Raw genomic sequence first — 13,302 nt, forward strand, 5'->3', positions numbered from 1 at the left:
TATATATATATATATACATACATACATACATACATATACATATACATATACACACACACACACACACACACATACATATATCTATTATATAATGTAGCTCTGACTGGAATAACACAGGCTGACCCAATTTTGGAAGCTAACCAGGGTCATCCCAGGTTTAGAGTTAGCTAGGTCCCCCCTAGCCACTGGTGGGGGATGAGCAGGTAGGGTTGCAAGATGCAGGTTGGGAAACTCCTGGAGATTTGAGGATGAAGCCTGGGGAAGACAATGGGGTACAGTGCCATTAAGTCCACCCTTCAAAGCATCCATTCTCTCCAGGGGAACTAATCTCTTTAATTTGGAGATGAGCTGTAATTCCAGGGGTCCCCAGGTCCCACATGGAGTTGGCATACCCACTCTGGTTACTACTTAGATGGGAGATCATCAAGACAGTCACAGGGTTGCTATACAGAAGCAGGCTCTTGCTTTGAAACCCTTAAGGGGTCCCCATAAGTCAGCTGTGACTTGATGGCACTTTCCACCACCATTACATAATGTAACTTTGCTGGATCAGACTAAGGGTTCCTCTAGCTCAGCATCTTGCTACCCTCAAGGGCCAGCCATGTTTCTCTGGGAAGTCCATAAGCAGAGCATGAAGTCATAGCCCTTCCCCTTTGGATGTGTGCAGCATCTTTTATTCAGAGGGAGACTGCATCTGAACCTGGAGCAATCATGGCTGAGAGATAGATAGAGCTATTCTCCCAAAAGCTCCTTTAAAAATGCCATTCAAACTATCAGAAGATCCCTCAGACAATGAATTCCTTAAGTCCACCATGTGTTGTATGAAACATTAGTTCAATTTGTCTGGTTTGAACTTGCTGCAAATATTTAATTGTTTTAAAGGAATAATTATCCTAGTCCTAACTCTTGCAGGCAATAGAGAAGCCACAAGGTGGCTAAAAGGGAGAGTGGAAGGATTCCACTGATCCATCTGACAGCAAGAATACAACCCTTGAGATGGTCTGCCAAGTCCAACCAGAGCCAAGGGATGCAAAACTGCCAAGGGATGAATTTTCTGGAGGGCCACATGTTACCGCTGCCACCAATTATGACGAACCCCCTTATTTCAGACTATTTGGGGATTTGTTCCTTTAAACTTTCGCAAGTTGGAGGAGTCTTATTTTCCACTGACACCGTCTGCCCCCCTCTTTCAGGGCTGGTACCCACACAGTTCGTCCCTCTATCACACACCCAGCCAGTTATTGATGAGATCTTTTTATAAATATTAATCTCTGTGGTTTTTCTTGAGCACTGCCCTTTTTCTGGGATGAAGTTTATGGTTTAACTTTGTCAGATACTTAGCTCTGTCAGACACTGAGGCACCCACAACATGGAACAATAAAACCAACTGAAGATTTTATTTACAAGGCCAGGCAGGCAGGGAATATATACACAAGGGGGAAGCTGATGCTTGTGTATGCGTAGTTTCAAGGGTGTGGCATATGCAAATAAGTTATGCTAATGAGCTCCTGCACCTCTTTTTCTATGAAATGACCCCTGATCTCAACCCCTGTGCTATTCTAGATTGCCAGTGTACGTTTGGATTCCTCAGGTACTCTCCACCTCCACAGAGAAATACCTCCGCTGTGTCTTGGGTTTTTTCCTTTTCCTTTTTCTTTTTTGGACACCCACTAGTCCAATAAACTCTCCTGGCACACACTAATTCCACTAAACCCAACTCTCTCTCCAGCAGGGTATAGATTCTATGTGAGAGAGAAATGAATCTCTTGTTTAACCACCAGGAGCTTATTTTCCTTTTTAGATTTCACTATGGTATAGAATCACATTTGGCTTTTCTCAGATTCCCTTAATATTGGAATCTGTAGAGAAATCTCATTTACTCCTTGGACTCAGTGAGATCCAACATGACTTGTCAGTACCCTGGCACAGTACCCACCGACCAAAAAAACTGAAAGTCTCAACAGCCAAACTCCAACTGTGAAGAGGGTTTTTTATCATTAGAACCCCCACCCAGAGTTCTGCATCAGAATTACATCACCACTGCTAGTCACGTGACTGCAGGTGTCTTTTCTTGCAAGCTCATCCCAAGCCTGGAGTCCGTCACAGCCCCCCTCTCCCCCTCAAGAGATTTGGAAGGCTTAAGGGCTAAATACACAATACATTTTTAAATAAATGGTGTGGTTGTACCCCAGACCTAACTTGTTTCACCTCAGTCACATGGCAGCTGCAAAGGAATGTTGCTTTTAAACTCTGAAGGAGCCAATTTTGATTGAGACAGCACTGTGCAGGGAGAAGGAAGCACCTATCTGCCTCCCCACACTCCTTTTTCCTCAACCCCAATGTCTCTGTGAGGAACACATGTCTATCATTCCACAAAGGAAACACATGGCTTTCCACATACACTATACACCCTATATATAGCAAGATTGTGATAGATTAAATCCAATTATTTAACAAACCTCAAATAATATTAATGGAATGGTGATATTTAATTTTTACATAAACATTAACTCTATTTTCCTCTGTACTGAACCCTATTATTTCTTTGATAGTTAAAAAATGTCCTTGACAAGTATAAATGTTTCATATAATTTTCTTTCAATTTCCCCATTTTCCATTTTTCTTTCTGTATCCCTGCTATTTTTTTAAAAAAACAAATAAACATATTTTTTAAAAAGGAAACACGTGGCTACCATTCCACAAAGCTAACATGGCCGCTTGGCCGTGGTTCATGCATGCATGTTTCTAAGCTCCTTGGAAGATGGCCATTAAAAAAGAAGAAAGAAAAGAAAGGGGGGAAATCAACAATTGAGTGATGAGCAATTGAGCAATGTTTCTGCAATTAAGCAACAACTTGTAGATTTATACTCAAGTTCAACCAAAGATCCATTGGCAGACCTTGGGAATGGGAAAGTCATAAAATGGGGGGAATTAATTGGACTAGTTTGGTTTCTGGTAAAATGGGGAGATTAATGATTTCCTTCACAAGCTTGTTGCAGAGTAGTGAGCTACAGCTGATGAATCATACTGTAGAAATATTTTTGAAAACACGAATGCCACAAGCTATACTTCCTACACGTTCCACAACGCACTTACTTGCAATAAACCTCATAATACTGACATCGTGGTCACAAATACTCTGCTGAAACACTACACAACAGCAATAGTTCTATTAGTAAAACAAAGGTACCTTCTCGTTTGACCTGCGTCGTATGCACTTGAAATCCCCGAGTATTTGTGGCCACACACTTGAAATCTGTATTGAACTCTTGGATGCTACCCTGATGTTGATAGATATGCTTCTTACTGTTTAGTTAAGGCAAAACTTGCCTAGGCTTATTATTTTGAAATCCTTATTAGTCTGTGCTAAGTTCTATACTGAATAAACTTATTCTGGTTTTCTAATTTGTCTGCATTGGGGTAACTGGACTTCAAGCCTTTTTCCTTGTGCCTGCTGCTCACCAATTGCACTACCTTAGTAAGATTAACTGCACAGCTCTAGATTGAGTTGTTAATGTGTTAAGTCCCAGAGGCCAGTTAAGAGTCTGAACCTTGCTCTTGGGCTGGAAAGGGACCCTAGTTAAAAAAGGTTCTGGTGGCTATTGTCTTGAAATCCAGAGAGGGCACTCTACCTTTCTGGATTATTGTTAATGTATTGAGCCAGTGTAGAGTTCTTCCCCTCATCCCTGACTGGCCTGGGGGGGCAGGATCTATACAAGCCTCTTCCTCAGATTCTGAACATTTTTTTTCCACCTTGTAGATTGCTGCCCAAATCTGCCCAGAAAGAGTAGGTTTGGGCAGTGAGCATTTAAATAATTTGCATGCCAGCATTTTCAGTGTTTCAGCACTGGAGGGCTCCTGCACTGAAACAAAGATCAGTCCCACTGGGAGGCCAGATACCAGTCCCTTCCTTACCATTCCTTCATTCATACTCAAGAGCAAATTCTAGCATGTCCCTGGGCACCATTTTCAAAAACCTTTTTGCAGGGCATGCAGCTAGCCTAAAAACATGCAGTCAAAGGAAACAAAGTCTTGTGAGCTGAGTACCCGATGCAACTCAGGTAAAGGAATTCAAAATTGGGGGGAGGGAGCCAATGAGAGAGAACACTCAAATGTGGGGAAAGAGGCAACCAATAAGGGGTGAGACACCTACACCAGGTACAAGTCTCAGCTTTGGTGTGGTGGGTGGGGAATGTACTTGTACGGGGGGGGGTCCTCGGGCTGCTAAAGTACTACACTGCTTCAGTGCACACACAACAAAAAAACAAAAAAAATAATCACAATGTGAAGAAGAAGAGAAGAAGAAGAGATTGGATTTATACCCCGCCCTTCACTTGGAGTCTCAGAGCGGCTTACAAACTCCTTTCCCTTCCCCTCCCCACAACAGACACCCTGTGAGGTGGGTGGGGCTGAGAGAACTCTGACAGAAACTGCTCTTTTTCAAGGACAGCTGTGCCAGAGCTTGTGACTGACCCAAGGTCACATCAGCAGGTGCAAGTGGGGGAGTGGGGACTCAAACCCGGTTCTCCCAGATTAGAGTCCGTGCACTTAACCACTACACCAAACTGTGAATGTAACAGATGGGACGCAGACAAGGGAAAAGTGAAGAAAACATGTGAGTGTGTAATGATCGCAGATGGGACGCAGACAAGGGAAAAGTGAAGAAAACATGTAAGTGTGTAATGATCGCACCAATAGTGTGATCATTGGACCTGCCACAGCACTGACAAAAACCCAGAAGGCAGCTGCAGCCTGGAAAACGCCTCTGCCACAGTTCCTCCATCTGGCAAAACGCTTCCACTGTTGCATTTTGCCCATCATACATGCCTTAAGCCATAGGAACTTGCCCACGAAAAAAAGAAATGGCAACTCTAGATGTTTCTGTTTCCTTCTCATTTCTCCCATTAAGCTCTCCCTTATAACTGAGGGGGGACATGTGACAGCATTCCAACAAGACTTACTGGCGCTTGCCTTCCGTGACTCTGCCCTTCCGGTAGACCAAATCAATGTCCGTATCATTTGCCTGCCACCAGACGTCCGTATAAAACTCATGGCTTGCTGCAATATACACTTTACATGGGATGATCAGTCGGGAACCTAGTTTAAAAGGAAGCATGGAGATTTTAAAAACAAACAGACAGGTCAAGTTACATGTTGATTAGTGAGGAATAACCACTTCTTAATCCATAAATGTCCCAGGAAAGGGTTAAAATGTTCTTCACTATTCAACAAGCCGGGATTAAGCAGAGAATGAAGACACAGCTTTAATGAGGCATTTCACTTTGATCGAGTGTATTTTATTTTCAACTGTTATCTGGGATCTGGGAAAATAACACAACAAAAACTGAAACATACAACTAACCCTATCCAGAGAAGAAATTAAGAATTAACCAGATCAACAGACACCCTGTGAGGTGGGTGGGGCTGAGAGAACTCTGACAGATGACAGGTAACAAGATGAACCATAGTTGTCCTTTTGGCTTCTGAATGGTCAAGAGACTGCTTGCGCCCACACTACAGAGCACATATTAGGGCTGCCAAGTGGGGGCGGGGGGCGGGGAAACCCCCGCTTTGGAGGCCCGATTTCCGCCACGGCTGAATCAGGCCCCAGGGGGAACTCCGCCCCCCGAAGCTGCGTCACCAAAGGTGATGCATGACGTAGAGCACGTTGGAGGCGTGGCCCAGATCATCGGGTTTCCCCCCGACAATCTGGGCCACGCCCCCAACATGCTCTACGTCGTGCGTCACTTCCTGTCCCGATGCAGCTCCCGGATCGAGGAGACGCTCCCCCGCCGGTGAGTCAAAAAGACTTGGCAACCCTAGCACATATTGAAAAATGTGGCGTCGTGGATGGAGTGGATAAAGTGTCAGACTAGAATCCTGGGAGATCCAATTTGTATCCCTACTCCACAAGCCAGCTTGGTTTAGTGGTTAAGAGTGGCAGACTCTGATCTGGAAAACCGGGTTTGATTCCTCACTCCTCCACATGAAGCCAGCCGGGTGACCTTGGGTCAGCCACAGTTCTCTCAGAGATCTCTCAGTCCCAGCTACCTCACAGGGTGTCTGTTGTGGCGAGAGGAAGGGAAGGCGATTGTAAGCCACTCTGAGATTCCTCCGTGTAATGAAGAGTGGGTTATAAAACCAACCCTTCTTACTCTTCTTCTTCCACCATGGAACCTTGCTGGGTAACTTTGGGTCGGATATTCAGCCTAATGTACCTCACAGGGTTGTCGTTGTAAGAAATGGAGGAAGGGAGAGCCATGTTCTAAGCCACTAGTATGACTGAAGCCTCCAAATATTCTCCTGTTTAGGGTTACCAGCCTGCAGGTGGGCTCTGGAGTTCTCCTGGAATTACAACACATTTCCAGACTACCGAGATCAGTTTGCCTGAAAACAATAGCACCTTCAGAAGGCAAACCCTGGCCTATGGTATACCATGGAACCTAGGTGAAATCCACCCCCACCTCCCAATCCCACCCTCCACAGGCAATGCCCTCAAATCTCCAGGAATTTCTCAGGCCAGAGTTGGCAATTGTATTTCATACTCAAGTCAGCCTAAGGCACCTTGTAACCAGCTTAGAAAATCAACATCTAGACTGTATTTTTTGAGCAGAGGCTGAAGTGGACCCTGATTCATTGAATTGTACAACGCTATCTGCCAGCTATAGAATTCGAAATGTTGCCCATTTATACTGGTTGTAGTTCATTTAACCACATCCTTCATGAGTCAGGCCTACATTCCAATGTAGTTGTCTGTGCTCAGGAATGATTTATAGCTGCAGAGCAACTTTATGTCATCAATGCAATCTTATTCACAGAACTACCAACTGGAAATGGTCCTCTGAAAAGGGCATCAGGTCCCAGGGGCTCTCCCAAAAGGAAGATTAAGCCCCATTGCAAATCTATGGCATTATGCCAGAAGGAGAAAAAAAATCCCCCAAACACACCGTCTGCCAATTGTACAAAGCCAACATTTCCCAGATTCTTATCTTGCTAACATAAATCAGGTTCAGCATTCAGTAACCCCCTTTGCTGCCATGGTTGCTCAGAGGTTAAGACACTGATCTGCAGGCTGGAAGGTCTGTAGCTCGGCAGTTCGAGACTCGAGTGCCACATGATGGAGTGAGCTCCCGTCTCTGGCCCCAGCTCCTGCCAACCTAGCAGTTCGAAAGCAAGAAATTGCAAGTAGGTAAATAGGTACCACTTCGGTGGGAAGGTAACAGCGTGACCACGGAAACATCTTCAGACAACACTGGGTCTTCGGCTTGAAAACAGAGATAAGCACCGCCCTCTAGAGTCCGATCTGACTGGCTTTTGGCAAGGAAAACCTTTACCTTTACCTTTGCTGCATCTGGTCTCTGTGGAACAGAGGCCATGTAGATCTCCTCAGAGGAGGAAGGGAAGAAGCTTTTCTAGCATGGCATGTAGAATCCCGGTTTCATTCACCTGACCCTGCGTTTATTGAAATGCAGTTATTTCAATCCACTTTGTCAGAGCCGGAGTTGAACCACAGTTGTTGTTGTTCAGTCACACTGTCGAGTCCGACTCTTCGCGACCCCATGGACTAGATCCCGCCAGGCCCTCCTGTCTTCCGCCGTCCTCTGAAGTTGGCTCAATTTCATGTTCGTTGCATCAATGACACTGTCTAACCATCTCATCCTTTGCCGTCCCCGTCTTCTTTGACCTTCAATCTTTCCCAGCATCAGGGTCTTCTCCAGTGAGTGCTCCCTTCTCATCTGGTGGCCATAGTATTTGAGCTTCCGTTTCATAATCTGGCCTTCCAGGGAACAGTCAGGGTTGATTTCTTTTAGGATTGACTGATTGGATCTTCTTGCAGTCCAAGGGACTCTCAAGAGTCTCCTCCAGCACCATAGTTCAAAAGAATCTATTCTTCGGCGCTCGGCCTTCCTTATAGTCCAACTCTCGCTGCCATACATGACTACTGGGAATACCATTGCTTTGACCATGCGGACTTTTGTTGGCAGGGTGATGTCTCTACTTTTTATCATGCTGTTTAGGTTCGCCATCGCTTTCCTCCCAAGGAGCAGGCGTCTTTTAATTTCATGGCTGCAGTCACAGTCTGCGGTGATCTGGGATCCCAGGAACGTGAAGTCACTACTTCCACGACTTTGCCTTCTATTTGCCAAGGAGTGATGGGGCCGGATGCCATGATCTTAGTTTTTTTGATGTTGAGCTTCAAGCCCACTTTTGCGCTCTCCTCTTTCACCCTGAGCAAGAGGCTCTTAAGGTCCTCTTCACTTTCTGCCATTAGAGTGGTATCGTCTGCATATTGCCACAGTGGCAATATCCAAATCAAGATCTGGCAATGAGTCGTGCCCTGCCTGCCTTAGGCTGGAGGAAGTTTCTCCAGCTGAAGGGGCCTTCGAACTTTGCTCTACAGGAGTGCTGGAGAAATCGGAGTCTCCAAGTGCGGCAAGCAGAGTGTCCTCCTTTACTGATCAGGCAAGGACAGAAGGTCAGGCGGGGAATGGAGTCAAGATTCCTTTTGTGCCCATCTAACTACAAAGGGTTAAGGTGGGAAGGGGGAAGTGGCGGTGAAGGGACTTCAGTTAAAAGATTTCCCTGCACTCCTAACAAGCCTTCTGAGGATCCCTGGGAAGAGAGGATCAGAGCTGATCTACATGTTCCATGTAGACGGGAACGCTTTCCGCCAATAGCTTTTATTTTTAAATGGGAAGAACTGAACAAGAGCATTGATGCTGATCAAAGGACTTTGCGGGTAGAGGCGATGCTTAACCCTTTACTCACCAGCCATTTGCCTTTTCAAAATTAAGACCCCGAGGGAGAGGGCCCCCCCACGGTCCTAAGAAGCTTGCCTGGTAGGCATAGGAGAGGGGGCCTTTTCACTGGCAGCCCCCCCCCCAGTTATGGAACAACCTCTCCAGGGAGATGCGCCTGGCCCCCTCACAGTCAATCTTCAGAAGACAGTTTTAATTAGGACTACATTGGACCGATGTCGTCTTTTATTTCTTGGCAGTCCTAATTGAAGCTTTTAAATCTAAATTGTGATCTTTTATGTGTTTTAAAAAGCTGTTGTTCTATTTAAATTGTTTTTAATGTGTTTTTTTAACAGCTGTTGTGTTTTAAGTGCCTTGAGTTGTGCAAGGGAGAAAAGCGAGTAATAAATGTTTTAAATAAATAAATAAATTAACCTCCAGCTGTTTCAGACAAATGGCAAAAAAAAAACCAACCCAGCCCTGCCTCATCATCACCCACCCTTGAAATAAGAACATAAGAGGAGCCCTGCTGGATCAGACCAGTGGTCCATCCAGTCCAGCATCCCAACTCACACAGTGGCCAGCCAGTTCCTATGGAGGGCCAACAACAGGGCATAGAGGCTGAGGCCTTCCCCTAATGTTGCCTTCTGGTTCTGGGATTCAGAGGATTAGTGCTTCTGAATGTCACCATGGCTAGTAGCCACTGATAGAACTATCCTCCATGAATCTATCTAATCCCCCTTTAGAGCTGTTTATTCCTGAGGCCATCACTACATCCCCTGGCAGTGAATTCCACATTTAAATAATTCTCTCTGTAAAGAAGTATTTCCTTTTGTCCATCCTGAATCTACTGCCCATCAGCTTCATTGGATGCCCTCAAGTTCTAGTATTTTGGGAGAGGGAGAAAAATTTCTCTATGTTAACTCTCTCCACCCCATGCATAACTTCATAAACCTCTATCATGTCCCCCCTTAATCTGTGTCTGCCTTACATTTAAGCACACACACATGCACACACATCAGGAAACAGACACATGGAACTTCAGAGATCCTAGGTCTCCCCTTCAAGGGTCCTCATTTAGTAAACGGGAGTTACAGCATTAAGCCCAACATGTAACAAGTCAGTTACTGTAAACCGAGGATTTTAAAAAATTATGTATTCATCCCCTTAGTCTATTGCAAATAGTATTAACTCTTCCCTGATTGTAAAATCTTCATAGGCAAATCTGTTCAACCAGCATTCATTGTGGCGGTTCCATTATAATTCTAATTTATTGTTTTTCAATTGTTTACATTAAGGTAAATGCCCCCATCATTTTGCATTTATAAGACTGACTGTCTCTTGGACTTACCCATAGCTGCCAGTGTAATCCTCTCTGTTGGATATATAATCACAGGTATGCTTTTCCTCACTGGATCTAGTGAAAAGCGGTTTTGAAGAATGCATTAGATTTCTGGGGAAAATATATTAGAATCACAACACATACATAAGAACAAATTTTGAGTCCAGTGGCACCTTTAAGACCAACAAAGATTTATTCAAGGTATGAGCTTAGGCGTGCACGGGCAATTCCTCACCCTTACTTAGGCAATTCCTTCCCATTTACGAAAGTTTTTAAAGGCACTGCTGCTCTCTGCTGGTGATTGTAAGTACAGACAAACAAATTAACCAGTCTGCGTGGATTTATCAGCATAACGGACAAAGCACCCTGTATGAAAATTTTTAAAGACCAGTGGAATGGATATCTTTATCTACCCTTGCTGCCGCTAATTAATATATTTCCCAGCCAGACTGAAGTCATTTCCAGGAGCTCTTTGGGGGCATCATTATTCATTTATGTAAACTGGGGGCATTTAAATCTCTACCAGCCACAAGGGCGGTGAATTCCCAACACTCACTTGACAAAAAGCCAAAGATTTTAAGTCCGCTGAGAAACTATTTCAGACCGTTATCTGAGACAACCAGCAAGTATGTGGTCTGGCTAAGCTCATATCACTGGCAGTGGATATGCAGAGAAATTTCAAGAGCAATTTTTCCTTCCACAGTTCATTACCTTCATGGGAAATGACATAGTCAGAGATGTCTCTGTGTTCCACAGATCTGTAACTGCACCACACAAGTGCAGTGCAGTGTTGTGGTTAGAATGTTAGACTAGGATTGGGGGCACCTGGTTCCCCAGTCAACCTTGGGAGGATACTGTCTCTCTGTCCAGCCCTGCCTTATAGCATGGTTGTGAAAATAAAAGAGGGGGAGGGTACCATATGTGCTGCTGTGATTTTTACCACTCAAAGTTTTTGTGTAAAGGCATAACACTACAGCAATCTAATAAAATCAAAGGCATAACATTTGCAACCTATAAAACTTTTTTTAAAGCAACTTTCTAGTCGTTATAGATATGGAGACAATTTTGTGACCACTGGTAGATAAAATATTAAGAACATAAGAACATAATAGATGCCAATGTTGGATCAGGCCAAAGGCCCATCCCATCCAACACTCTGTGTCACACAGTGGCCAGAAATACCAGTGCCATCAGGAGGTCCACCAGTGGGGCCAGGACATTAGAAGCCCTCCCACTGTTGACCTCCCCCCCCAAGCACCAAGAAGACAGAGCATCACTTGCCCCAGAGCCCCTATCTATACCTTTTGGCTAATAGCCACTGATGGACCTCTGCTCCATATGCTTATCTAATTCCCTTTTGAAGCCGTCCATGCTTGTAGCCGCCACCACTTCCTGTGGCAGTGAATTCCATGTGTTAATCACTCTTTGGGTGAAGAAGTACTTCCTTTTATCCGTTCTAACCCGACCACTCAGCAGTTTCATGGAGTGCCCACGAGTTCTTGTATTGTGAGAAAGGGAGAAAAGTACCTCTTTCTCTGCCTGCTCTTTCCCATGCCTAATCTTATAAACCTCAATCATGTCACCCCTCAGTCGTCGACGTCTATTAAGAACACAACAGAGGAAGGCTGAGAAGGACTTCTGTTATTCACGGAGATGGCCCTTGGATTTCTTGCTCCCTTTTCCCTCCTTATAACTGGCAGAGGCACTATATAATAAACAAGTGAAGGTATCCAGATTTAAATAATTTACTCTGCTTGCAGAAATTGTAATATTCATGCAGAAGTTTGGATATTTTTTTTTTAAAGCAGGGTATACAGCGCACTGCAGTGAAATGCTCCACAGCACATAGGAATAAGTGGCATATTACCGAGTGTCTGTAGCCGAACAGTCCTGGTAACGTTATATTGCGTTGTTTCATGTTCAAAGGTCAGTTGGCAAGTATAGTAGCCTGCGTCATCTGAGGTCACAGAATTGATGATGAGATAATCTGTGCCCTTCAAAGCAGTGAATTTTTCATTGTCTATATTCAGAGGTGTCGAAGCCTGAGGACAATCAGAAGACAATCAGAAGCTTAGCAATCAAATACAGCAGCAGTCCTCCACGGCCAGAAGCCTAACTGCTTCTTGCTTTTGTCTCAAGTGCTCCTTGGTCAAGAGCTCTGGCTGACTCTGCATCTAGCATTTGCTCTGCAATGTGTAGCTCAAAACCACATCCAGATACCTCGAGGCAACCCCGTACTGACTGCAAAGTCACCCCTGAATGGCCGTAAACCAGCCATTTTGCAGAAGGTTCAGTAAAATCCAACAAACAAAGAGCTCGAAAGCGGCATGGATTGTGGAAGCTACCACAAAACCCAATGATCAAAGGAAGTGAAACCAGCATGCAATGCAGAGGGGAATTTCTGTTCCAGCGTGGGTTTCGTAAAACAACGGAGGGAAAAGCCAGTGCAGAATCAGCCTCTGTTGCATTTGCTGGGACTGCATGCAAAAGATTTTCCCATTGCTTTTTTTGTCAGTCCACCGCAGAGCTATTGGTGCCTACCACCAGGGGAATGGATAGCATTAACCATTATTCCCTCCCCCCAAGTCATGCCTAATATACCAAGGTGAAAATATCCCTAACTCTCAGCCCAGTGGTTCAGCACCAGAATAATGGCCAGATCCAGTCTTCATTTTTACCATTTGGATTTATTCTGTTATTAACACACGGGGCCATTTTCAGTTTAGGCTTCAGTTAGTTAATATCCAAATTAATACTTGCTCCTTTAAGCATGCTTAATTATGCACAGAAAGAGCCTGAGCTAACAAATCTTTGGCTGCTGCCACACACGCTAAGTAATCCACTTTCAATCCACTTTCAGTGCACTTTCAAAGTGGAGTTTTACTGTGTGAACTGGCAAAATCCACTTTGAAAGTGCACTGAAAGTGGATTGAAAGTGGATTACTTAGCGTGTGTGGCAGCAGCCTTTGTCTGGTTTCTATCATATGATGGTTGTTTTATTAATATTGTCCCTTTTAAGATTTAGAGCTCAGTAGTTGAGAACGCGGTGAACGCGGGTGGGGCCTAGAGATCTCTTGGAATTACAACTGATATCCAGACTAGAGAGATCCGTTCAACATGGCTGCTTTGGAGGGTAGATTAGGGCTGCCAAGTGGGGGCGGGGAAACCCCCGCTTTTGAGGCCCGATTTCTGCCGCCGCGGAATCGGGGCCCCGGGGAACTC

At 44.7% G+C, this 13,302-nt stretch overlaps 1 protein-coding gene across 1 annotated transcript in view; it reads right to left on the reverse strand.

The window, feature by feature from the left end:
* Nucleotides 1-3,190: 3,190 nt before the first annotated feature.
* LOC107120036 (interleukin-1 receptor type 2-like) overlaps nucleotides 3,191-13,302 on the reverse strand; it is a gene marked incomplete at its 3' end in the record, with an annotated part of 15,922 nt that continues 5,810 nt past the window's right edge. The window contains exons 5-8 of the mRNA XM_015422680.1: nucleotides 11,948-12,122; nucleotides 10,090-10,155; nucleotides 4,962-5,097; nucleotides 3,191-3,276 (exon numbers count right to left, since the gene is read on the reverse strand). Coding sequence (XP_015278166.1) covers nucleotides 3,191-3,276; nucleotides 4,962-5,097; nucleotides 10,090-10,155; nucleotides 11,948-12,122 — 463 coding nt within the window. The remainder of the gene's footprint in view (nucleotides 3,277-4,961; nucleotides 5,098-10,089; nucleotides 10,156-11,947; nucleotides 12,123-13,302) is intronic.

Source organism: Gekko japonicus, unplaced genomic scaffold (assembly GCF_001447785.1).
Source record: "Gekko japonicus isolate JY-2015 unplaced genomic scaffold, Gekko_japonicus_V1.1 scaffold1177, whole genome shotgun sequence".
In the NCBI taxonomy this organism is placed as follows: Eukaryota; Metazoa; Chordata; class Lepidosauria; order Squamata; family Gekkonidae; genus Gekko; species Gekko japonicus.